General features: G+C 42.9%; 1 protein-coding gene across 1 annotated transcript in view; it reads left to right on the top strand.

The window, feature by feature from the left end:
* Hexa (hexosaminidase subunit alpha) overlaps positions 1–19852 on the top strand; it is a 25969-nt gene extending 6117 nt beyond the window's left edge. Inside the window, exons 2-14 of the mRNA XM_026387788.2 lie at positions 8815–8907; positions 9703–9768; positions 11506–11552; positions 12227–12337; positions 13193–13294; positions 13736–13868; positions 15137–15317; positions 16192–16278; positions 16564–16636; positions 17324–17507; positions 17698–17788; positions 18450–18554; positions 19610–19852. Of these exons, the coding sequence (XP_026243573.2) occupies positions 8815–8907; positions 9703–9768; positions 11506–11552; positions 12227–12337; positions 13193–13294; positions 13736–13868; positions 15137–15317; positions 16192–16278; positions 16564–16636; positions 17324–17507; positions 17698–17788; positions 18450–18554; positions 19610–19667 (1331 nt within the window). The 3' untranslated portion in view covers positions 19668–19852. The remainder of the gene's footprint in view (positions 1–8814; positions 8908–9702; positions 9769–11505; positions 11553–12226; positions 12338–13192; positions 13295–13735; positions 13869–15136; positions 15318–16191; positions 16279–16563; positions 16637–17323; positions 17508–17697; positions 17789–18449; positions 18555–19609) is intronic.
* The last annotated feature ends 1391 nt before the right edge of the window (positions 19853–21243 follow it).

Raw genomic sequence — 21243 nt, 5'->3', positions numbered from 1 at the left:
GATAAAGAGAGGCTCTAGATTCAACAACTGGATGGCATGAGCCACAGAAGGAGCTGTGTTTTCACTTGATGATGGGGGATGGATGACCTAGAAATAGCACCAAGTCTCAATCTCGGTATGAAAAGACCTTGCCTCTCAGAACAAATTGTAGAGATAGTGGTGTGTGGTGTCTCTAGGGAGAGCCAGGCTTCAGTTAGAGAGGAAGCAAAAGTGCTGAGAATGGTTGGTAGTTAAATAATCATACAACAAAACTTCAAGAGTTATTCAAGGGTGGGTGATGTGGTCAGTAAAAAGGAAACATTTATGGGAATGGGAGTGTGGGACCAGAAATGGGCTTATATATTGAGTAGAGTGACAAAAGATGTTAGAGGTAGGACATAGATTTCCCTGACTGTAAGACTGCCAAAAATTTAAGTTCCACATACCAAATGTGTAAGAGTGTTTTTCAGTTTGGAAAAAAATTAAATTCTTATATCAAACACAAAGTAAATTCCAAGTAGATTAAAGATCTGAAGATTTAGAATATACCATAAAAGCATTAGAAGGAATCCTAGAATTTATTCTTATAATCCCAGGAGTAGAAGAGGCCTTTCTAAGCAAGCAAATAAAGAAAACTATAAAGGAAAAGACAAACATATTTAACTACATAAGAATTAAAGCAAAGAAACCACAAGATTAAAAAGATAAAGGTCAAAATGGGGCAAATAGTTGCAAACTTAAAAGATGAGGCTAAAATTTAGAAGAGCTCCACAAATCAATAAAAGAAAATTAACCAAGAAAAGTACAAAGAATATAGTTAGTAATTGCAAAACAATGCATAAATTCAGTCATTATTAAAGAAATGCTAATTAAATTTGTGTTTTTGTTTTGTTTTGTTTTTAACCAGGCTGGCAAAGATGAAAAAGAATTGAGATGATCTAATGTTAGAAGGATGTGGAAAAATGGGCTCTGATATGTGGGTTTGGGTAAAAAATCAACGCAATAATTTGAAGAGTAATTTGGCAGTGTCATGACCGAACTTTTCACATCTTCGGCCTAGTATTTGCATCCCTAAGAATTTGTCCTATGGAAATCTTTCACAACTGTATATACACACAAATATTTGTTTATTAGAACATTGCTTCTAATATTAAAAATTTAGAAACCTTACCAAATGTCCACAAATGGGAGAGAAGTTAGTTAAGGAGTTTTCATCAATGGAATTTTATTTAGTATTTATAAATAATGGTGTGAATCTCTAGATATTGACATTGGAAGATCAACAAATCATTTTGGTAAATGGAAAAAAGTTATAAGCTAATATGTATTTAGATTCCATTTTTGTTCTAAAAATTAATATCAGTGTATTTACAAAAAAATTGGAAGGCTGTTCAAAATGATGACTGCAGTTACCTCTTGGAATCTAGAATTATAGGGAGATTTTTCTCTTTCTAATAAGAGTAGGGTAAGGAGGGACAGATCAGAGTTTTTAAGTAGTGGGGAAAGGGGGCTGAAGATGTAGCTCAGTGGTAGAGTAGTTGCCTACTAAGTATGAGGCCCTGAGTTCAATCCCCAGTACCATGTGGGGGAGGGGGGTTTAGAGAAAGTTTGGGGGAAAATGCCTTTTTTTTTTTTTGTACTGAGGATTGAACCAGGGGCACTTAACCACATCCCCAGCCCTCTTTTGTATTTTAGTTAGATATAGGGTCTCACTGAGATGCTTAAGGCCTTGCTAAGTTGCTGAGACTAGCTTTGAATGGAAAAAAAAAATCTTAATTACAACTTAAAAAACAAAAAAAGAAAAGCAGCAAGATGGGAATGAGAGAAAGGGAAACATTCAGCATTCACCTGTGGACTGGAGAGAGTACACTATGAGTAGTTAGTCTCTGGAACGTGAAGAATCTTAGAACTCATGGGCATCTGCACCACAGTCTAAACTGAATTCAGCAGCACTGAGAAGCCCCAGACTCAGGACAGTCACCTTCTCATTTCCCACTTTACTGGATAAGAAGTTTCATAGGGATGCCTTTGCCTCCTCCCTTAGCCACACTGATGTGCTTCCCATGCTTGGAATATATTTTCTCCTCTTGGTGCTTAGCGAACACAACTCAGGGTTCAGATCTTACTCAGAGGTTAAACCTTCTTCCCTTCCGGAAGAAGCAACAGTATGTACCACAGCCCTTATCACACTGTTTAGTAATCGTTTGTATTTGTCTCTCCCACTAGAAACTATGAGCTCCTCAAGGGCAGGGACCAGGGCTTGTTTTTCTTTTTAACTGCCCCAGCACCTAGCACAGTTCCTGATGCACAGTAAGTGCTCAACATATCTTGGTTGGAATGAAGAAATGAATAGGCATGAATGATTTCCAGGCCTCTCATTTGGCTGAGTGTTGGGAGATGAAGCCTGCTTGTGGTGTGTATGAAGCTGTGTATGTGTGGAGGTGGGGAGACAGCAAAGTGGGTGTGGGAATAAACTTTGGCATAGCCTAGGAGAGTACCAGGGAAGGGAAGACATTAGAGTAATAAGGTGTCAATGGCTGAGTTGACTTTCCTAGTTTTCAATCCAGAAGCCAAGCCAAATGCCAATTTGTAACTAAATCCAATGTGTTTCCTCCAATCTGCTAGGCCTCTGTGAATTAAGTGCATTAATATAATGGAAATGTTTTGATTCAAGAAGGAGCAAGGCTGGTGGAGGGAGAGGCTATTGTACATTGAGATAAAGATATATAGTTTCCAGATACCCTAATGCAGCAAAGAGTTCTCCCTTCCATAGAAGTGGAGATACCTAAATCTTTGGACTTATGGACTCAGAGGTTTTTAGAATATTGTTTTGAAAAGTCTGTGTGTCTTTTTAGCATCCTTTACCCTAATAATAAGACTTTAGAAAAGTTCTAGGTTTGGGTATATAAAAGTGATCTCTATGTTAACCATGTTTCCCATTTATGCTGATTATTATGTAGCATAATCATTATGCATATGTCGCATAAAATGCACTTTTTTTTAATTCTAGTATCATTCATTTTTTCAGCAAACATTTATTGAATGACTACCGTGTGTCAGGCACTGGGAGTACAGAGACACTGAGATTGGTCCCTGCTGTTGAGGAACTCACAGCCTAGGTGAGGAGATAGACAAATAAACAGCATATATTAAGATACGCGTTATGAAAAATGTATGTGTACATTGCTTCGTGATCACATAGAAAGGTCTCTAAGGAAAGGGTGGGGAATGACAGAAAAGTTGTATAGAAGGAAAGCCAGAGTTATTTCTTAATGAGGAGAGGTATGGAGGGAATCCAAAGTTTGTTTCAATAGGAGGAAGCAATATATGGCAAGAAAAGTATGGAGAGAACACGGCATCCTCAAGGATCTGAAAAAGCTCATTGAGTTGTAAGTGAGAGTTTCTGCACAGGAGCAGGGAAAGACAAGTCTCTTCTGATGACTATTAGTGGCTTCTGGACTTCACCTCTAAGAGGCCATTTGTTGTTTTTTGGGTTTTTATTTTTGTTTTTATTTTTTTGGTATTGGGAATTGAACCCAGAGGCACTTTACTGTTGGGCCATATCCTCAACCGTTTTTTATATTTTATTTAAAGATGGAGGTCTCACAAAGTTGCTTAGGGCCTTGCTAAGTTGCTGAGTCTGGCTTTGAACTCATGTTCCTCCTGCCTCAGCCTCCTGAGTCACTGGGATTACAAGCATGTGTCACTGCGCCCCAGGCTTCATGCTTACTAGACAAGTGTTCTACCATTGAGCTATATATCCTCAGTTCTTTTCTTTTCTTTTTTTTTTTTTTTTTAATTTTTAGTTGTAGATGGACACAGTGCCTTTATTTTGTTTTATTTATTTGTTTATTTAAATGTGGTATTAGGGATCGAACCCAATGCCTCACACATGCTAGGCAAGTGCTCTACCACTGAGACACAATCCCAGCCCTCATTTTATTTTGAGACAGGGTCCTGGAACTTGTGATCCAGGAATGTGCTACTGTGCCTGCTCATTGAAGGGTTTTAAGCAGAGGCTGTCATAATCTGATCTTTATGTTGAAACACTCTAGTGGATAGTAGAGTGAAATGGGGTATAGATGGAGGCAGAGAGGGATCACCTGGGAGACGTTTTATAGTCATCCAGGTGAGAAATTTCAAGATACTAAGTTAAAATCTTTGGCCCAATAGGGGCAGGGGAAGTGGGATGTGTTGAGAAAATAAGTATTTGGCCTGGGGCTATAGCTCAGTGGTAGAGTACTTGGCTTGCCTAGCATGTGTGAGGCCCTGAGTTCAATCCCTAGCACCACCAGGAAAAAAGAAAAGAGATATAAGTATTTTGTAAACATGACTTGAGTCTTTTTTACTGTTGAAATCTTACTGCTCAGCAATGTTTGACACATTGGAAGACAGTTTATAAATATTATTTTGAGTGAATGAATTTGTGATCTACTCAGGTGGAAAGTGTGGTAGAAGGAGGAGGTTTCTTGTTTGGGTAAATAGATTGTGCTGTTATCAAAGCAAGAGAGAGGATCAACCAGTGAGAAAAGAAAGAAGAGTTTTTGTATTTGTTTTTAAGATTTAGGGTACATTTGAGATAAGCTGAGCAGAAGCATACCAAGTCTAGGGCTCCAGAAGAATTAGCTTCGAAAGATAAATTTGGAACTTCACAGTACTGTGGGAGTGGATGGCATTTCCCAGGAAAGTGTAAGTAAGGAGAAAAAGAAATCTGGAAGCCTAGAGACCCTGGAGAACACCAGCACAGAGGGGTTGGTGAAGGAAAAAGAGAATGAGGAAGCATATTCAAAGAGGAAGAAGGAAAATCAAGAGAGAACAGTGTCCCTCTAGTGAAGTGAGTTTGTCAGTATCTTATGCTGCCAAGAGATCCCAGAAGTGGTGAATGGTGTCTAAAATATTAGCTCTCTGACAGCAGAGAATTTTGTCTGTTTTAATCACTGCTATATCCCCAGCACTTAGAAATAAGCTTGACACATAGTAAACATTCAATAAATAGCTGTTGAATGAATGACTGGATGAGTTGGAAAGATTCCACAGAACCTTAGTGAAGCCATTTTCATGGGAGTGGTGGCAAGGGAAGTCAGATTATAACAGATTGAGGGGTACATAAGATGTAAAGAAGTGTGGCTATAAAGAGAAAACAAAGAATGACCACGCCCATGAGCACTTACCTTTTGCCTGACACTGAACTAAGCACTTTACATATATTAACTCATTTAATCTCCCCAGCAGCGCAGTAAGGTAGGTACTATCATGAGTCCCATTTTACAGATGAGGAAACTACAACTCAGAGAGTAAATAACCTGCCCAGGGTCCCACAACCAGAATTGTTAGGACCAAGATTTGATTTCAGATTTGTCTGTCCTTGAAGTTCAGCTTCCAACAGCCCAGGCTACATTTCTTCTAGAGTTTCTTTGTGACTGGAAGTTGAGAGAAGGGGTGAATGTTTGAGATGAACTACAGTTGAGACCAGGAAGACTGCAAAGATTTTAATGCTGATGGGAAAGAATTGGTAGAAAGAAATAATTCAAAGACTTTGGAAAAAAGAGAAATAATTTATACAAGAGGAACCTGAGGAGAGGTCCAGAGCACAGGTAAAAGGAGACCTCTTTCATCAAGATGGGGAGGAGAAGGTTAAGACAGGTGTGTGTTGCAGATATTTGGGGGAAGGGAGAAGGTAAGCTGGATGGGAGTTATTTTTTAATTATCTGCTAGGACTAAGGAAATTGGGGATCAACTTGAGGAAAGTGTACAAGCTTGAAATAGCTATTGTGGAAAATAGAAAAAAAAGTGATAGAAGATTTTCAGGGCAGCCTTGAGGGCCCAGCCAAGATCGGAGACCATGATTTTACAGTGACCCTATCCTGCTATTCTGTTTTTTCCCTTCCCTCTGATAGGGCTAGTAGTAGCCAGGATTTGGGGGCACAGAAGGCAGAGGTTAGATTGATCCAGGGTTGAGGGTTTTGCACACTGGATATAAGTAAAACTAAGACAGGTTGTTAAGAGTATTGGCTAGATTGCATCTGAGGTGATGGATGTCCACATCTAGGCCAACAGGAAGTTATGTGAAGCTGAGAGAGGACTAAAGACAGAAAGGACTTGAAGAGTTGTACAACTATAGTCTGGAGAAAGTTCTATAGAGACTTTAATAATAAGAGAGTCCTTGTTCTCAGAATTCCATGTCCAGAGATGACCTGTCTATGATGAGGAAGGCAGAATTATGCCAAAAATGGAGAACAGGCATAGAATGAACGGCATGTTATCTCCACACTGAGAAGACTAACAAAGGATGACAGAGATACTTTTGTTTATTTTTTATTGTAAATGCTTGTGTAGTGTTTGAATTTTTCAACTAGTGAATACTACCTTTTTTTTTTTATCAGATACAACATTTTTTATACCTTTATTTATTTATTTTTATGTGGTGCCGAGGACTGAACCCAGTGCCTTTCACTTGCTAGGCAAGCGCTCTACCACGAGCCACAACCATTGCCCCTTCCTTTTTAATTAAAAAAAAAAAATGCAAACTTTTCAATGGAAACTCTACCTTCCCCTTCCCTCTCAAAGAGAAAGAGTTTAGATAAAAGCTGGGAGATGAGTGAGCTGCAGAGGTAGGAGGCTGTGATAATGAAATGGAACCTGGAGTCACGAGGTTTTAGTAGACGGAATCTTGTTCCGCCCTGCCATTGTTTACAGGACAGGAAATGGAAGTCCTGAAACTTGAATCTTACTCGGCTTGGTAGTAGCAGAACCAGAACCAGACCAGCCTTTCCTGATTTCCCAGCCCACTACTCTGTGTTCCTCAGCACCCGAGGCTTTAGAATTCCCTGCTGTCCCAGTGGGGTCCACGGTGCACATGTGCATGTGATTGCCCACTCAGCTGGCTGTTTGCCATACTTCACTTCCCACACTTCAGTTCTCAGTGCACGGGTGTGGGTGTGGGTGTGTGGAGAGGCAGCTGGCTGGCCCCTGCCTATTTCCTGCTCTCTTCAGAGCTCGTACAGTGGCAACAACGAGGCGGAAAACCACAGTGATGATACTCTATTTACATCCTTTTAGATGACCCAGTGTCCCTCCTATTTTGCTGCCTCCCTCAAATCTTCTCTCTCAGAGTTTATCTAAGCAGCAGCTGAGCCTCTGAATATACTTCTTTAACAGCCACATGAGTCACTGAGAGCATTTAGGACAGGATTCTTTACCATAGTGGTATCATTCTGGAAAAAAGTGCTTTCATATCCTTCAGATCATCCAAAAAATCTGTGATCTAGGACTATAGACATAAGGAATAGAATGCAGGTGTGTTTTAGAAAAATAAAAAGATAATATAAAAAAAAAAGTATTTTCCTATGTTCCAAGTAATAGTTCGGATAATCCTGCTGTTTGTGCATCCTCTCCTGTTTTGTCCTCAGGACAGTGACCATGGTAGTTGCATGTGGATGAGTTGGGATTTCTCCTCATTTGGCAAACGAAGGCCCAGAGGATTAACAGAAAAGCTCAGGACTTTTGCCCTCTTTGGATGGCTGCCAGAGATAGCTCCACACAGTGATATTGAGGCTCCCAGATGGGCTCAGTTAAAGGGGTGCCAAGGAGGCAAGGGGCATAATATAGTTTAAGGAGAAGGATTCTTTTATAGTTTTCTTTGCCCCTGCCTCCAGATTGAGTCCTCAGTTTTCAGAATTTGTTGCAATGGATTTGGAGAGGTTCCCTGTCTGATTTGGGGTGCTTACGATGAACCTACTGGTTCTGCCTTGAGAGCAGTCTCTGAGGCCTGAGAGCCTGGTTGTCCTTGCATGAAGAGGGGATGTATTTTTAGGATTAGGATATAGATAAAAGTTAACCATACCCAGAGTTGCCTCAAATTCCCATCTCCCTGCAGGGTTTAGGCAGGCATTGTTGGATTCCTTATTGGCTTGATTCTTGGCAGATGTGAGAGCTGAGTTGCAGCCATGTGGGAATGCTCAGGAGCTTTGAGCTGGCTTCCTTGAGATGCTCGGAGGCTCCCAGTTTTCTTCTGCTTGGAGAATGGGTAACATTGGGATTCTGGTTTGGTTCTGAAGTCTCTCTCTCTGCTTTCTTCCAGACCATCTATTCCTTACTTTGTAGTTCCAGAGAAAATCATGGATATTGTGCTACCAGTGGTGTACATATGATTTCAGGAAAGAATAGGGAGGGGACCCATTAATTTTGGCACAATAAAATCAGAATCACAGAAAAAAAATCACAGAAAACTGGTAGGAGGGTAGAAAGAGATGCACATTTTGACTATGGCATTTTTTTCTGCATAGACTGGGGTCTGTAGAGCTACAATATGTTAATTCATACTTGGTGGTTTTCTTGTTGAGCAGAAGTCTGCCTTGGATAGAGAATCTGTTTGGGAAGGGTGGGGAAGAAAACAGGTTGGGCTGGTGATCGTGGGCCTTCTTTGAGGCATCAGCTGCATTCTTTGTGTGCCCTGTGTGTGGGAGGTCTGTCTGTGCCAATGTGAAGGAAGACCAGATGTTGAGCTGCAGCTTGATGAGAAGCAGTTTTTGAGGCCTTGGAATTGTGTGTTTGGCACAGTCTAGGCGAACTTAGAACTACCACCTAAATCATTCTTGTGTGAGTCGGGGCGGGTTACTGGGGAAGAAAAAAGCACAACCAGAACAAAAGTTGAACATGACCAGAAAGGGACAACACCATGGGTGAATATCACATCTTCCCTTTCCTGTCACCACAGTATATGAGCTGAGGTATTAGAGCTAGGAACCCTTCTGCAGGGTCTTGGTTTTTACCTATTGTTGCTAGTGGCAAGTCAGCCATACTGTTTACTCTATTTTTTTTTTTTTTTTTTTGCAGAAAAACAGGAGAAAATAAAGAAGAACAAGTTGGTTGTCTCTGTGAGCACGGCGGGATGTACTGACTTTCCTACTTTGGAGTCACTGGAGAACTGTAAGTACCACACTGCCCCATGTCCTAAAGAGCAGGCACTTGTCTGGAGATATGATTCCAGATGTCCTGACCTAAGCTTCTCATGACCTGAAGTGCCAAAAGCCATAGAAGATGAGTTTTTCTCATATGACCCTCTAACCAGTACTTAAAGGTCGGCTTCAGAGTGTTGCACTAGCTCTTCACTGAGTCCCACAGGACACTTACCTTTTGGACTGGGTACATTACTTTTTGAGGACTGTGCCAGAGTTTTGGGTTGTGTATGCTGAAACAAAGCTACGTCATTAGTCCTATGACTGCCTCCTATCTTTCCTGAGCAGCAGATTGGGAACCTTTCCAAAGTGAATATTTGAGTCTTTGCTTCTTTCTCACATTCTTAGATGAAGTAGTTGAAAGTCTAGAGAAAAAGGGAAAAAAAGGCTTTGGGAATGCTGGATGCTGGACTTGCCCCTTCAAACAGCCCTATCCCCTTTGCTGGTAGGAGATACCATACCTTCTGCTGGAGGCTAACAGGACCTCATGTTTTGGTTAGGGGAAAATGACCCACAAGCTGGGTGTTGCTTGCAGAGAACTCTGCTCCAGCCTGATTGTCTTCATGCATCATCTGCCAGGGCCTGCAGAGCCACTATGGTGACCACCCTTCAGCAGCCTGCCGGGGGCTTTGCACCTCTCTGAAAGATTAAAAAAAAAAAAGTGATCTTATTGTTTTTGTTTCTGTTTTATCCAAGGATTTATATAGACCATCTTGTCTATAGTCTGAGTAAACCTTAACCAAATAAATTATTTTTGTTATTTCAGACACCCTGACCATAAATGATAAGCGGATTTTACTCGTCTCTCATAGTGTCTGGGGAGCTCTCCGAGGTAACAAGGTGGGGCTGATTAAGGAAAGAGAAAGAGATGGGGGTGAGAGAACGATGTGGGAATATTGAAGTTGATGAGATGGGAGAATAGGACTGGGGCCCAGTGAATACTCCCAATATGGCTTTCTTTATAGAGACAGTTGGAGTTTCCCCATTCCTTGCTGCTACATCCAGAAGCTGATAGGCTTCATCCCATGTGGCACAGTACAGGGGGAGAGTGCAGGGGACAGGCAGCTAGCTATGAGAATAAGCAGTACTATCACAAAAACCACCTGTCCAGCTCTCACTCCAGGCATATGACTGGAAAGGGTCTTTAAAAAGGAAAACTAAGCCAGGTGCAGTGGCATGGGTTTGTAATCCCAATACTCAGTGGCTGAGGTGGGAGGATCACTTGAGCCTAGGAATTCTGGGCCAGCCTGCACATAGCCAGACCCCATCTCTTAAAAAAAAAAAAGGTGTGTGTGTGTGGTGGGGGGACTAATAACAAAAGAAATATATACAGGTAAAAGGTAGTAGTAAAATATGTAGAGCAATATTATTTCTGGAGAAAATGAAGGCTTACCAGCCTATAGGTGATAGGCCCCTACCCTTTCTCTAGATTTACTGAGAAGGTATTTGGTCCCTAGACAAATACTTAGCCAGGTGCCTCTACTACTTTTGGTAAAGCCTCTGCCAGTGAATATGAGGTAATTCTCACTGAATTCTTTGTTTTAGTTGGGCTTTATTACACTGCCTTTCCTCCCTTCTTTGGAGATGCAGCATACTCCCTTCTCTGCCCTCTCCTACATTTTTAAAGGTGCTCCTTAGTTTGGGGAAGGGGCATGTCAGACTCTAAAGTGCTGGGTATCAGAGTGGGGAGGGGCCCATATCATAGGTTCCAATGAGCTTCACATTAGGTCCTGATTGACCACTAAGGTCTTATGGATTCTTTCATTTCAAAATTTTGGGACTCTGGAGATCCTTCATGGAGTTTCTGGTGGGTTTCTATAAGTGGGGCCTTAGCTGTTGAGAACATGAATCACTGTGCTTGCACCTTGATGGTCTCTAAGAGACTATGTCAAGGCAGTCCTTTGGGGGGGGCAGTTGCCACCCAGCACACTTCAGCTGGTCTCAGTCACTACAGAGGAAGAGTAGTGAGTCCTTGTCTTCCAGATCCAGCCTCAGGCTCCTTAGAAGCTCAATCTAATGATTACTTTCTCATAATTCAGTCTGAAAGAAGTGAAGACCAGTAGACCAGGGTCCCTCTTTTTTTATTCTCTTAGCTCCTAATGGGCTTTATCCATGGAAAGCTTTAACCCCTTGCAGTCTGGCTTGGCCATGAATTAGCCATCTTACATCTTTTTATTATTATTTTTTTAATCTTTATGTATTTATTTTTATGTGGTGTTGGGGATTGAACCCAAGGTCTCGCCTGTGCTAGGCGAGCACTCTACAGCTGAGCCACAACCCCAGCCCCCATCTTACATCTTATTGTAACTTTAAGGCTCAGAAAATATGGAGGTGGTATATGAGTTTTGAAAGTTAGTGTGTTGCATGGAAAGGCACTGAAACTACCTTCCAAAATAAAATACAGAAGCAAAATGCAAACTGACTTCTTGGTATCTCCTTTTTATAAGTGTTGAGAATCATGAAGCCTGCACTACATCCATTTTCACCCTATGCCTACACATCATATTCTGCCTTAGTTACAACTTTCCAAGACTCCCCAAATTTTCACCCTCTCTCCACTTCTCCACAGGCCTGGAGACTTTTAGCCAGGTGGTTTGGAGATCGTCTGATGGCGCGGTGAGTATGGGCCCTTTAAAAGTGTTCCCTGGGCTGGGATTGTGGCTCAGTGGTAGAGCACTCATCTAGCATGTGCAAGGCCCTGGGTTTGATCCTCAGGATCACATAAAAATAAGTAAATAAAAGAAAGATAGTGTGTCCAACTACTTCTAAAAATTTTTTTAAAAAATAAAAAGTGGGAGGTAGAGGGCTTCTTTATGCACTCTGGGATTTTCTCAAAAGTCCTGGAAAATAATGAGAGTCCTGGGAAGATTTTGTTTTGATTTAGATGGGGTCCTAGTGGATTTGGATAAATATTGGAGGAGATGTGAATGGAGAACTTTTTTGATAGATTGGTCTATTTAGAGTGACTATAATGGATTATTCTGAATCATTTAGTAGTGACCTTGATACCACATTGCTTTGAAGAAAATAAACAAGTTAACAGTCAGGAAAATCTAATCTGTATGGGACACTTGTATTTGGTATATGGGACAGTTATATTTGGCTAAATGAGATGTTTGACCTCTGGGAGGGTGGCTGCTTATGGTCTTTGATATAGAGATTGGTGGAGGGCATTGTTTAGGGACATAGTTATTCTTACAATATCCTTATAGTTATTCATAGGTTGGCTTTTCAGAGATCTTGGGATAATCCCTTTGAATTTTGACATGTTCAATGTTTGATCTGCACAGTTCTTTGTCAACAAGACGAAGATTGAGGACTTTCCTCGCTTCCCTCACCGGGGTTTGCTGTTGGATACATCTCGACATTACCTGCCACTGTTTAGCATACTGGACACACTGGTACACAGGCCTTAAGGCTTTATTCATGCATAGAGTTCTGGAGCCATGGGGCAAGGGATTGATCAGGTTCCATATTCCTAAAGAGTAGGGGAGAAATATATGTAACTCTCAAAGCCTCTGGGGAAAATGTAGACGTGACCTGCTCCAAGACTCAAAAAAATATCATGAGTGGTTTAAATCTATGCCACAGGTTACTATGAACCAATGTTCAGGCTGCTTCCAAGAGTACGGTGAGAGTTTTAGGGAATTGGCTCCTCAGCATTCTTTATGTAGAATGAAGTCATAGGAAAGATGTGTTTGAAGCCTCAGCTGAGGAAGTTCCTAAGTCTGTTGAGTTTAATGTGGATTCTTAGATAACAGTTGCTCACCAGTTCATGGGTCTGCCTTTTCCTTTCCTCCTCTGGTGGAACCAAAGGAGTTGACACATGGTTCAGAAGCCTCAGATTTATAAGTTTGGGGGAAACCAAGTTCCCAGCAGGTATCATGATTTGATAAACATCAGTCACATAACCCAATGCATATGGTAGGAAGAAGTAAGTGTAGGTCCTAAGACTATCTGGGGACTTTTGGAAGATAACAGCCTACCATAGTAGTTACAGTGTTCATCTCTATGTGGCCAGAATTCATCTTTCAGCTGTCTTTGGCTGTGTCCTAGGAAAGAAGAAATCCCCTGAGTCACCCCTCCATGCCAGGCCCTTTCTGATGGGGTGGTTTGATAGGCTGTATAAATCTTTCACTGCAACTGGGGCAGGTTGAGGCTTGTTGGGGTGTATGGAGTAGCCTGCCAACCTGCCCAGTTTGAGGCTGAAATCGGAGAGGCTGTGATAGATTCATGGTGTGTGCTCTGACCTACAGGATGTCATGGCATACAATAAATTCAACGTGTTCCACTGGCATATTGTAGATGACTCTTCCTTCCCATATGAGAGCACCACTTTTCCAGAGCTCACCAGAAAGGTATGTCTTGTTTCATTCAGCCTAAGCTTATAATAGATCCCTGGCTGAGCCTGGCTGGAGCCCCTGCTGGCAAGGACAATAGCTCTTATCCTAACCAGACACACTGACAGAGGAAAAGGACAGTAGCTTTGGAATCAGGACACTTGGATTTGGGTCCAAATTTTGCCATTAATTTGCTCTATGACCTTCAGAAGAAAATTTGCTGTCCTCATTTGCTTTTTATTTATATTTATTCTGTTAAATGGAAATAATCTCTACCTTGTTTATCTCACTGGCATTATGGTGCTCAGATAAAACAGTAGATGTGATAATGGTGGGGGATTATGATAAAGATTCTTGAAGATAGTTTTGGTATCTGGGGAGTGGTGGAAGCATTTTGAGTATCTTCTATTCTGATAGCCTTCAGGAAATAAGATCTGAATCGGATCTTATGCCTTCTAGGGGGCCTACAACCCTGTCACCCACATCTATACAACACAGGATGTGAAGGAGGTAATTGAATATGCTCGGCTTCGGGGTATCCGTGTGCTGGTAGAATTTGATACTCCTGGTCACACTTTGTCCTGGGGACCAGGTAAGAATAATGTTTGGGATTGGAGGGATCTTCTGATGGTTCTTCAGGGGCTTCAGGGCATTCGCTCTAGGATGTGGCATGTTCCAGTTGTGGTCCTTGGAAGAATGTTTTCTATAAACTTTTCTTACCTGGGAATTTAGATAGGGAAGAACTTACTTTTGGATGGACAAAGGAGTCCACTTTTTATTATTAAAATATGGGCAGATTCGTCTCAGATCCCCATGCAAAATTGTTGTGCCCCAGAGCAGATACTGAGGAATCTAATCTCATTAGAATCTGATAGAAAGAAGCTTGGGGTGGCCTCCAGAGGTTATTCAAACAGCCACTACTCCTGCTCACTCTCTTTTTCTGTGTAGCTCCAGACCCTAGAGAGAGTCCTCCAAACTAAAACCTAGTTAAAGGAAGATTTTGAAAGAGGCTGCCACCTGGTCTCAACCCCAAGAGGGGAAGCCTCTGGGCCAAGAGAAATGCTCCTTAGAAAATGTAGAATTCTGCGTAATAATTGATCCCACAAAGAGTAGGAGATAGGAAAGATTGTACCAATTTGGCTCCATTAGGCTCAGTCCCCTTTATTGCTTAAGGCCATTTGAGAAGAAATGTCCTTTTGGAGCAAGGGTGAATTCTATTGGAAGCAGTGTGGTGAGGCAAGAGTGTATCCATTAACAGTTGTCTGGTTGTAACCCAGCCTGTCTCTGATTGTGAACATGTTCATATTCCTTTGATTGTGACTGAAGAGGTGGTTACAGTTCCTATGAATGCCTGTGTGTGACATTTATGAACACAAGTGTCTCACTCTATGAACATGTAGAACTAGAGTGTACATGGGTCTTTTTCTTTTCTGTTTTGTTTTGTTTTGTTTTTGTTTTGTTTTGTTTTTTTTTTGTTTTTGTTTTGTTTGTTTGCTTGTTTGTTTTTGGTACTGGGGATTGAACTCGGGCATTTGGAACACTGAGCCACATCCCCAGCCCTATTTTATATTTTATTTTAGAGATAGGGTCTCACTGAGTTGCTCAGCACCTCACAGTTGCTGAGGCTGGCTTTGAACTCGCAATTCTCTTGTCTCAGCCTCCCAAGCCACTGGGATTACAGGCATGCCCCACCACACCAGGCTTTTTCTTTTCTTTCGAGACAGGGTCTCACTAAGTTGCCCAAGCTGTCCTCAAACTTGTGATCCTCCTCCCTCAGTATCCCAGGTATCCGAGATTACAAGTGTGTGCCACTGTGCCTGGCTGGTTCTGACACTCATGTGGGGTTCTCTGTTGGCTTAGGTATCCCAGGGTTATTGACTCCTTGCTACTCTGAGTCTCGGCCCTCTGGCACCTTTGGACCAGTGAACCCCAGTCTCAACAATACCTATGAGTTCATGAGCACATTCTTCCTGGAGATCAGCTCTGTCTTCCCAGATTTTTATCTTCACCTTGGAGGAGATGAGGTTGATTTCACCTGCTGGTATGAGCCCTTTGATCTTCCCACCCTCCCTGATGAATTGTTTACTCAGAGTAGAGGTCAGCCCTGCATAGCTGCCTGGGTCAGCTGCTGCTGCTTAGGGCCTAACCTCTAGGACACAGCAGTCTGTCTCAGCCCATAGAGGCCCTACCTGACTTTGGCAAGGCTGTCAGTGCAAACCTCTCCTCTGTATTTTCAGATTCTTGAGATATTTGTGGAAAAAATATCCCAGCTCAGAATTATCTTGGAAGAAACCAAGATAGAGATAAATAATCCCCGTTTACATAGGCTTAAAATAGTCTGATTGAAAAATCAAGAAAGAGAATTCAAGATTAATAGATAACAGTGTACAATTAATATTAAATCATAAAGTCCAAACCCTCAGATCTAGTGAGCTTAGAAGAGGCTGTGAGGGCTTCATCCAGAATTAGGCACTAAAGTTGGATTCAGGGAAATAGTTTAGCTTTTGGGACATGAGGAGTGGAAAATATTTTTGGAAGAGAACAATGTGAGCAAACAGATGTCAGGGGACAAGGATTTGCAGTAGGTAACAGACAGCAACTCTTGGCTGCTGCTGGAACAGCAGCAGATGGGAAATCAGAATCCAGTGTGCTAGAGCTCCCAGCTGAGCCTTGGACCCTAAGGATGAATGTGAATTCTCTTTGGGGGTTTGGATTTCAGACTCTTTCAAACTCAAACTCATCCTTTACATATCTTGTTTGGTCACACTTTGCTCATTTACAACTTTTGAGATCCTCAGTGATTTGGCTCTTTTAAGTGAAAAAAGATAGTTTTAAGAGGCCAGGTCATTAACCATCAGGCTATAGGCTTTTAGGGTGGTAAAAGAATTAATTTTTTATTTTTTCTTGGGATTCAGGAGATCCAACCCAGATATCCAAGCCTTCATGAAGAAGAAGGGCTTTGGTGATGACTTCAAGCAGCTGGAGTCTTTCTACATCCAGACGTGAGGAAGGAAGGAGGGTGGAGTGTGTTTGGGGCTTACTACTTATGGGGCCCCCACTTTCCATATCAGGGCTGGGCCCTGCTTGACAACTCTATGGGCACCTGAAGGGTCACCATGCTCTATCTTTTCAGGTTTGGAGTGGTTGGGTACCAGCCTTGGGAAAGAAAGATAACTTCCAGTCAGGGATGGGCCCCCTGGCCAGGCTCAAGTCCTCGAGTATGGACACACAGCCTAGAGCCTGTCTGAGCTGAGCAGACACTTTCTTGACACTTCTCTCATTCCCAGGCTGCTGGACATCGTCTCTGCTTATGGCAAGGGCTATGTGGTGTGGCAGGAAGTGTTTGATAATAAAGTAAAGGTGAGCCAGGGGCAGAGAAGAAAAGGAGCCTCCAGTGACATCTACCTCTGGTCTCCCTACTCCTCCCTTGCCTCTGCAGGGACTGATCCTCCAGTTTGGACTAGGTTTTAAAAGGTCCAAGCACTTTGGCCGTCTCTCCTTCCCCCTTTAGAAAGACTGCACAGGTGTGAGCCCCAGGTTTAGATGTCAGGATCACCATGGACTAGAATCACTGGTTACTTGAGATTCCTGAGACTTGACTTGATGGGTTGGATTTTCCTTCCTGAATCAGAGACTAGGGTCTGGGAGAGGCAGATTGCCTTCATCCTTGGACCCTAAGGATGAATGTGCCTTCCCCTTCATTATTGTTCAGTAAGATCCCAACCCTTGTCTTACCCCAAGAAATATCTGGAGACTCTTGGACATGCTGGCTTCTGAGCCCCACTGCTTGCCTCCTTTGGCTCTCAGATAATATTACTATCTCCATGTGGGGGAGGAGAACAGCAGAGAGCTATCTTAGGGTTCTTGGACTCCTTAGCTCTGCAGTGGGGTATGAGCTCAGTGGTTAGGAGTCACAGAACTATCCTTTGCTGCCAGGAAACAAAGGGTACATACATACACCCTTTAGCCTAGGTTGCTTGCCTAAGAAAGAGGCCCAGAAATCTTCTCAGTTCTATACCATTAATGCCCTTTGACCTTTTGCAACAGATTCGGCCAGACACCATCATACAGGTATGGCAAGAAGAGTTACCAGTAAACTACATGAAGGAATTGGATCTGATCACTAAGGCTGGCTTCCGGGCCCTACTTTCTGCCCCCTGGTACCTAAACCGTATAACTTATGGCCCTGACTGGAAGGACTTCTATAAAGTGGAGCCCCTGGATTTTAAAGGTGAAAGCAGGGCACTCTCCTTGCTGACCAAAGATGGCTGGGCTGGGACTCAGGAGGGAGGCAGGAAGGTCTGGGCTAGACATTTCTAGAAATGAAATGACCTATCTGCAGAGAGGGCCACATTGGGACAGTGGTGAAAAAGGAAGCCTAGAGTTACACCTCTCACTGGCCCACTGTGGTTTCCCCTCAGGTACCCCTGAGCAGAAGGCTCTGGTGATTGGTGGAGAGGCCTGTATGTGGGGAGAGTATGTGGACAGTACAAACCTGGTCCCCAGGCTCTGGTAAGGGCTTTCTGGAAGATATGGAGGGTTGGGCTTGAGGGCAGGGGTCCTCCTTTTCACAGTCAATTCCATCCAGCCACTTCCACACTAGTACCTTCCTTTTAGGCCTGAGAGAGTAGGTGCATTGCATTACATTCTGTTTTGCATGTAATACTTCCCATGTGACTCCATATGTCCCTCCAGCAACCCAGTAGGTATGTGGAGTAGTGATTATTATCACCACTTTCCAGATAGAGATAAAGACGCCTGGAGAACATAGGTGATTTGCTCAGGTTCCAATACTAAGAGTCCATGATACTTATAAGATTTCTCTCTGCTATAGTAGCCTCACCAAGCATGGCAGGTGTACTGAATTTACATTTGAAAGACATCTGCTGCTGCTGTCAGTACCAACTAATGATGCCTTTAAGGCTTACTCTTGTTCCCATTTCTTTGGGAGAGGAGGAAGGCTAGATCACTATCCACATTTTAACAAATATGGAGCTGGGCCCCAGAACTGCCTGGGAACCAATCAGCCAGGCTCTCACTTGGAACAAGGTGTCTATCACATTCTTTGGTTTTGTGCCACTCTGGGGCCTGAACAAAAGGCAGTAGCCTGTGGATGTCCAGCACCCTTCCAGGGAACACAGGGCCAATCTGCCACATACATTTTTTCCTTCAGGCCCAGAGCAGGGGCTGTTTCTGAAAGGCTATGGAGCAAGAGTTCAATGACTGATGTGAAGTTTGCCTTTCAACGTTTGTCACACTTCCGCTGTGAATTGCTGAGGTAAGCAGGCTGTGGGTCCTTCCCAAAGTGCGTGAGGCAAACTCAGAGCTTGGGATCCCTTACTGAGAAGAACAGAATGGTAACAGTAACACTTACCTTTTGACAAGCACTGTGCTTTACAGTGTACTTTGTCTCACTGGATTTTTACTACAACCCATAACGTAGATAAATTTTACCTCCATTTTAGAAACAGATGACCGAGGGGCTGCGGGTATGGTTCAGTGGCAAAGTGTTTACCTAGCATGCACGAGGCCCTGGGTTCCATCCCCAGCACTGCAAAAATAAAATAAATAAATAAAGATAACTATAGCACAGAGAAGTTAAGTACCTTGCCCCATAGTCACTCAAAAGCAAGATTTGAATGAGGTTGGCTTTTATGAGCTCTCATGATATCCATGCCTTTGGGCCTTATGAGAGTCATTTTCTTGGTTTAGTCATTGACAAGGTTTTTAGAACATAGGGAACATAGCTTAGTTCAAAGTCAACTTTTGGGCTAAGAGTCAAACATCCTGGGGTCTAAGGCTCAACAGTCTGTGATGTCCTGGATGATTGTTAGTAGGTTCCTTGCCATCTGTAAGCATGTTGCCCCTAAAAGAGATTGTCAGGGCTTCAAACTAGTGAGTCTAAGACCTAAGGACAGGTGTTCATGCCCAGTACCTGGGCTGGACAGCACCTCAGTCTCCACCATCACTGCTTTAAGCGTATTAGAATAGAACCAAGAATGGATGGCTAACCAAGAGCACTGGACACCCCTCAAGCATCTACGTCTTCCAAAGGGACTAAGATATCTGGGGATGAGGCACAAACACAGGCAAGCTAGAAATAGGTGTTTCCCAGATCACCTGGGTACCTATTTACAATACAGATTCTTGCCAACACTTTGTCTCACCCCAAGTGAGAATCTCTAGAAGTGAGATCTGCAAGTAATTTTGGTACACGGTGACCATTTGAGATTTACTGAAAATGGGGAAAGAGGCTTTTGACTGTGGTGGAGGTGTTATTGGGGGTCTAAGACTACGGGGCTCACCTTGTCATTTCTTCATGTCCTCTTGCAGGCGAGGTGTCCAGGCCCAGCCCCTCAACATAGGCTACTGTGAACAGGAGTTTGAGTAGACCTGAGCCAGCAGCCCCAGGCACCAAGGAGGGTGCTGGCCCTAGGAGAGCAGTAGTGGGACCAGGCTTCCACTGCATCCTGGCCGGGGGAAGGAGCCCCTTGCCCACGTGCCCCTGTGCCTGGAGAGAAGGGGGTCAGTGCTGGCACTGGTGTTCAATAAAGAGTGGTGTGGCATTTTTCTATATGCAATGTGGATTATCTGTAAAAAGAAAAGGGGAAAAAAAAAAGTGAATGGCCCTAGGGTAAGGGAGCATCCAGGACTAGCCTCTTAAGAGCAATAGAGCTCAGCAGGGCCCAGCCAGGTTGGGGTCAGGACCTGCCCCTTGAAGTGTCTTAAAGTTGAGGGCTGGGAATGAGATCTGTTGTCTTTCTACTGCTCTGCTTGGCCTATGAGTTACGTCAATCCTTTCCCACCCCCCATTCTCAGCCTGGTCACTTCACTTCTGTGTCACCACCTCCAAGGTTTCTTTAATATATGGGGCCTGAAGTAGTGGTGGGCAGAAGCAAGGGCTGCAGCCATACCCTTCTCCCCAGGCAGACTCATTTCCCTCTCCTGAAGCTGCTACTCTGCCTTGGGTTTCTTGCTACTTCAATTTCATTTAACCACTATTTAATGTTATTGAGCCCATATTGTGGTCCAAACACTTTGAAAAGTTATTGAATTTGAAGGATTTGTTCCTCAAAAGCCCTTGTTAACTCCAAAATGATGTAGATTCCAACTCCTTCTTTCTACCCTGTTTTTATTTAGCCCATAGCATCTTCCCAGGAAATGGATAGTACAGTTGTCCCTAAGGGGCAAGAATATGGGCTCATGGCTCTGGAAGAAGGATTTTGCACACGTGACCTGTTTTTTCTCTAGATTTCTCACTGTGGATCAGACTGCCCACTGGTGGTTTCATGTACAGTGACAACATAATCTGAAAGCTGGGGCAATGGTGGGCAGAAATCCTTGAGATTTCTTTGGACCTATTCAGTTCTTTTGCCTCCCAGGCTGGGAAGACAATGGAGAAGTTCCAGGCATTTCTTTCCAAAAGCTTCCAGTGTGGTAGATACAGAAGCTCAGGGAAGGCAGGAGTGAGAAGGGATCTGAGCACCAACCTTTAGTTCCTCAATCATGTTCTTTGGGGGCATCTGGTTGGAGGTAAGCCAACTCTGACTCTTGTGCTTTTTCTGCAGGGACAGGGTGACCAATTTCTATTAACGTAATTCTCTTGGAATTTTCACTGTTAAGCCTAACCAAGTCTAAGATTCTAGTCTAGAGAGCCATAGGCTAAGGCTCCACACCTAAGGAGCCTCCTTACCACTAATATTCAGAAAACTGTGGGGTGGCCCCAGGGAAGGACCCTGTAGAAACGCTGCTACTCTTCAAATCCCCCTGCTTCTCTCCTGATTATAACTATAGTGCTCCTATTTTTTTGGAATAATGTTCAATAAAATGAGCAGATACTATGTTGTCAGTTTTAAGTCAATGAAAAAAATCATAAAAATATCAAGTTACAGTACAAAGGTTCTGGGCTTTCTTAGTCTGATTGTAAACATTTTCTTTATTGTTATGTTTACCATTAAAAAAAATAT

This window comes from Urocitellus parryii, chromosome 6, assembly GCF_045843805.1.
Source record: "Urocitellus parryii isolate mUroPar1 chromosome 6, mUroPar1.hap1, whole genome shotgun sequence".
Classification (NCBI taxonomy): Eukaryota; Metazoa; Chordata; class Mammalia; order Rodentia; family Sciuridae; genus Urocitellus; species Urocitellus parryii.
Note: the sequence above shows the minus strand (reverse complement) of the source record. Positions and strands in the feature narration are given on the sequence as shown.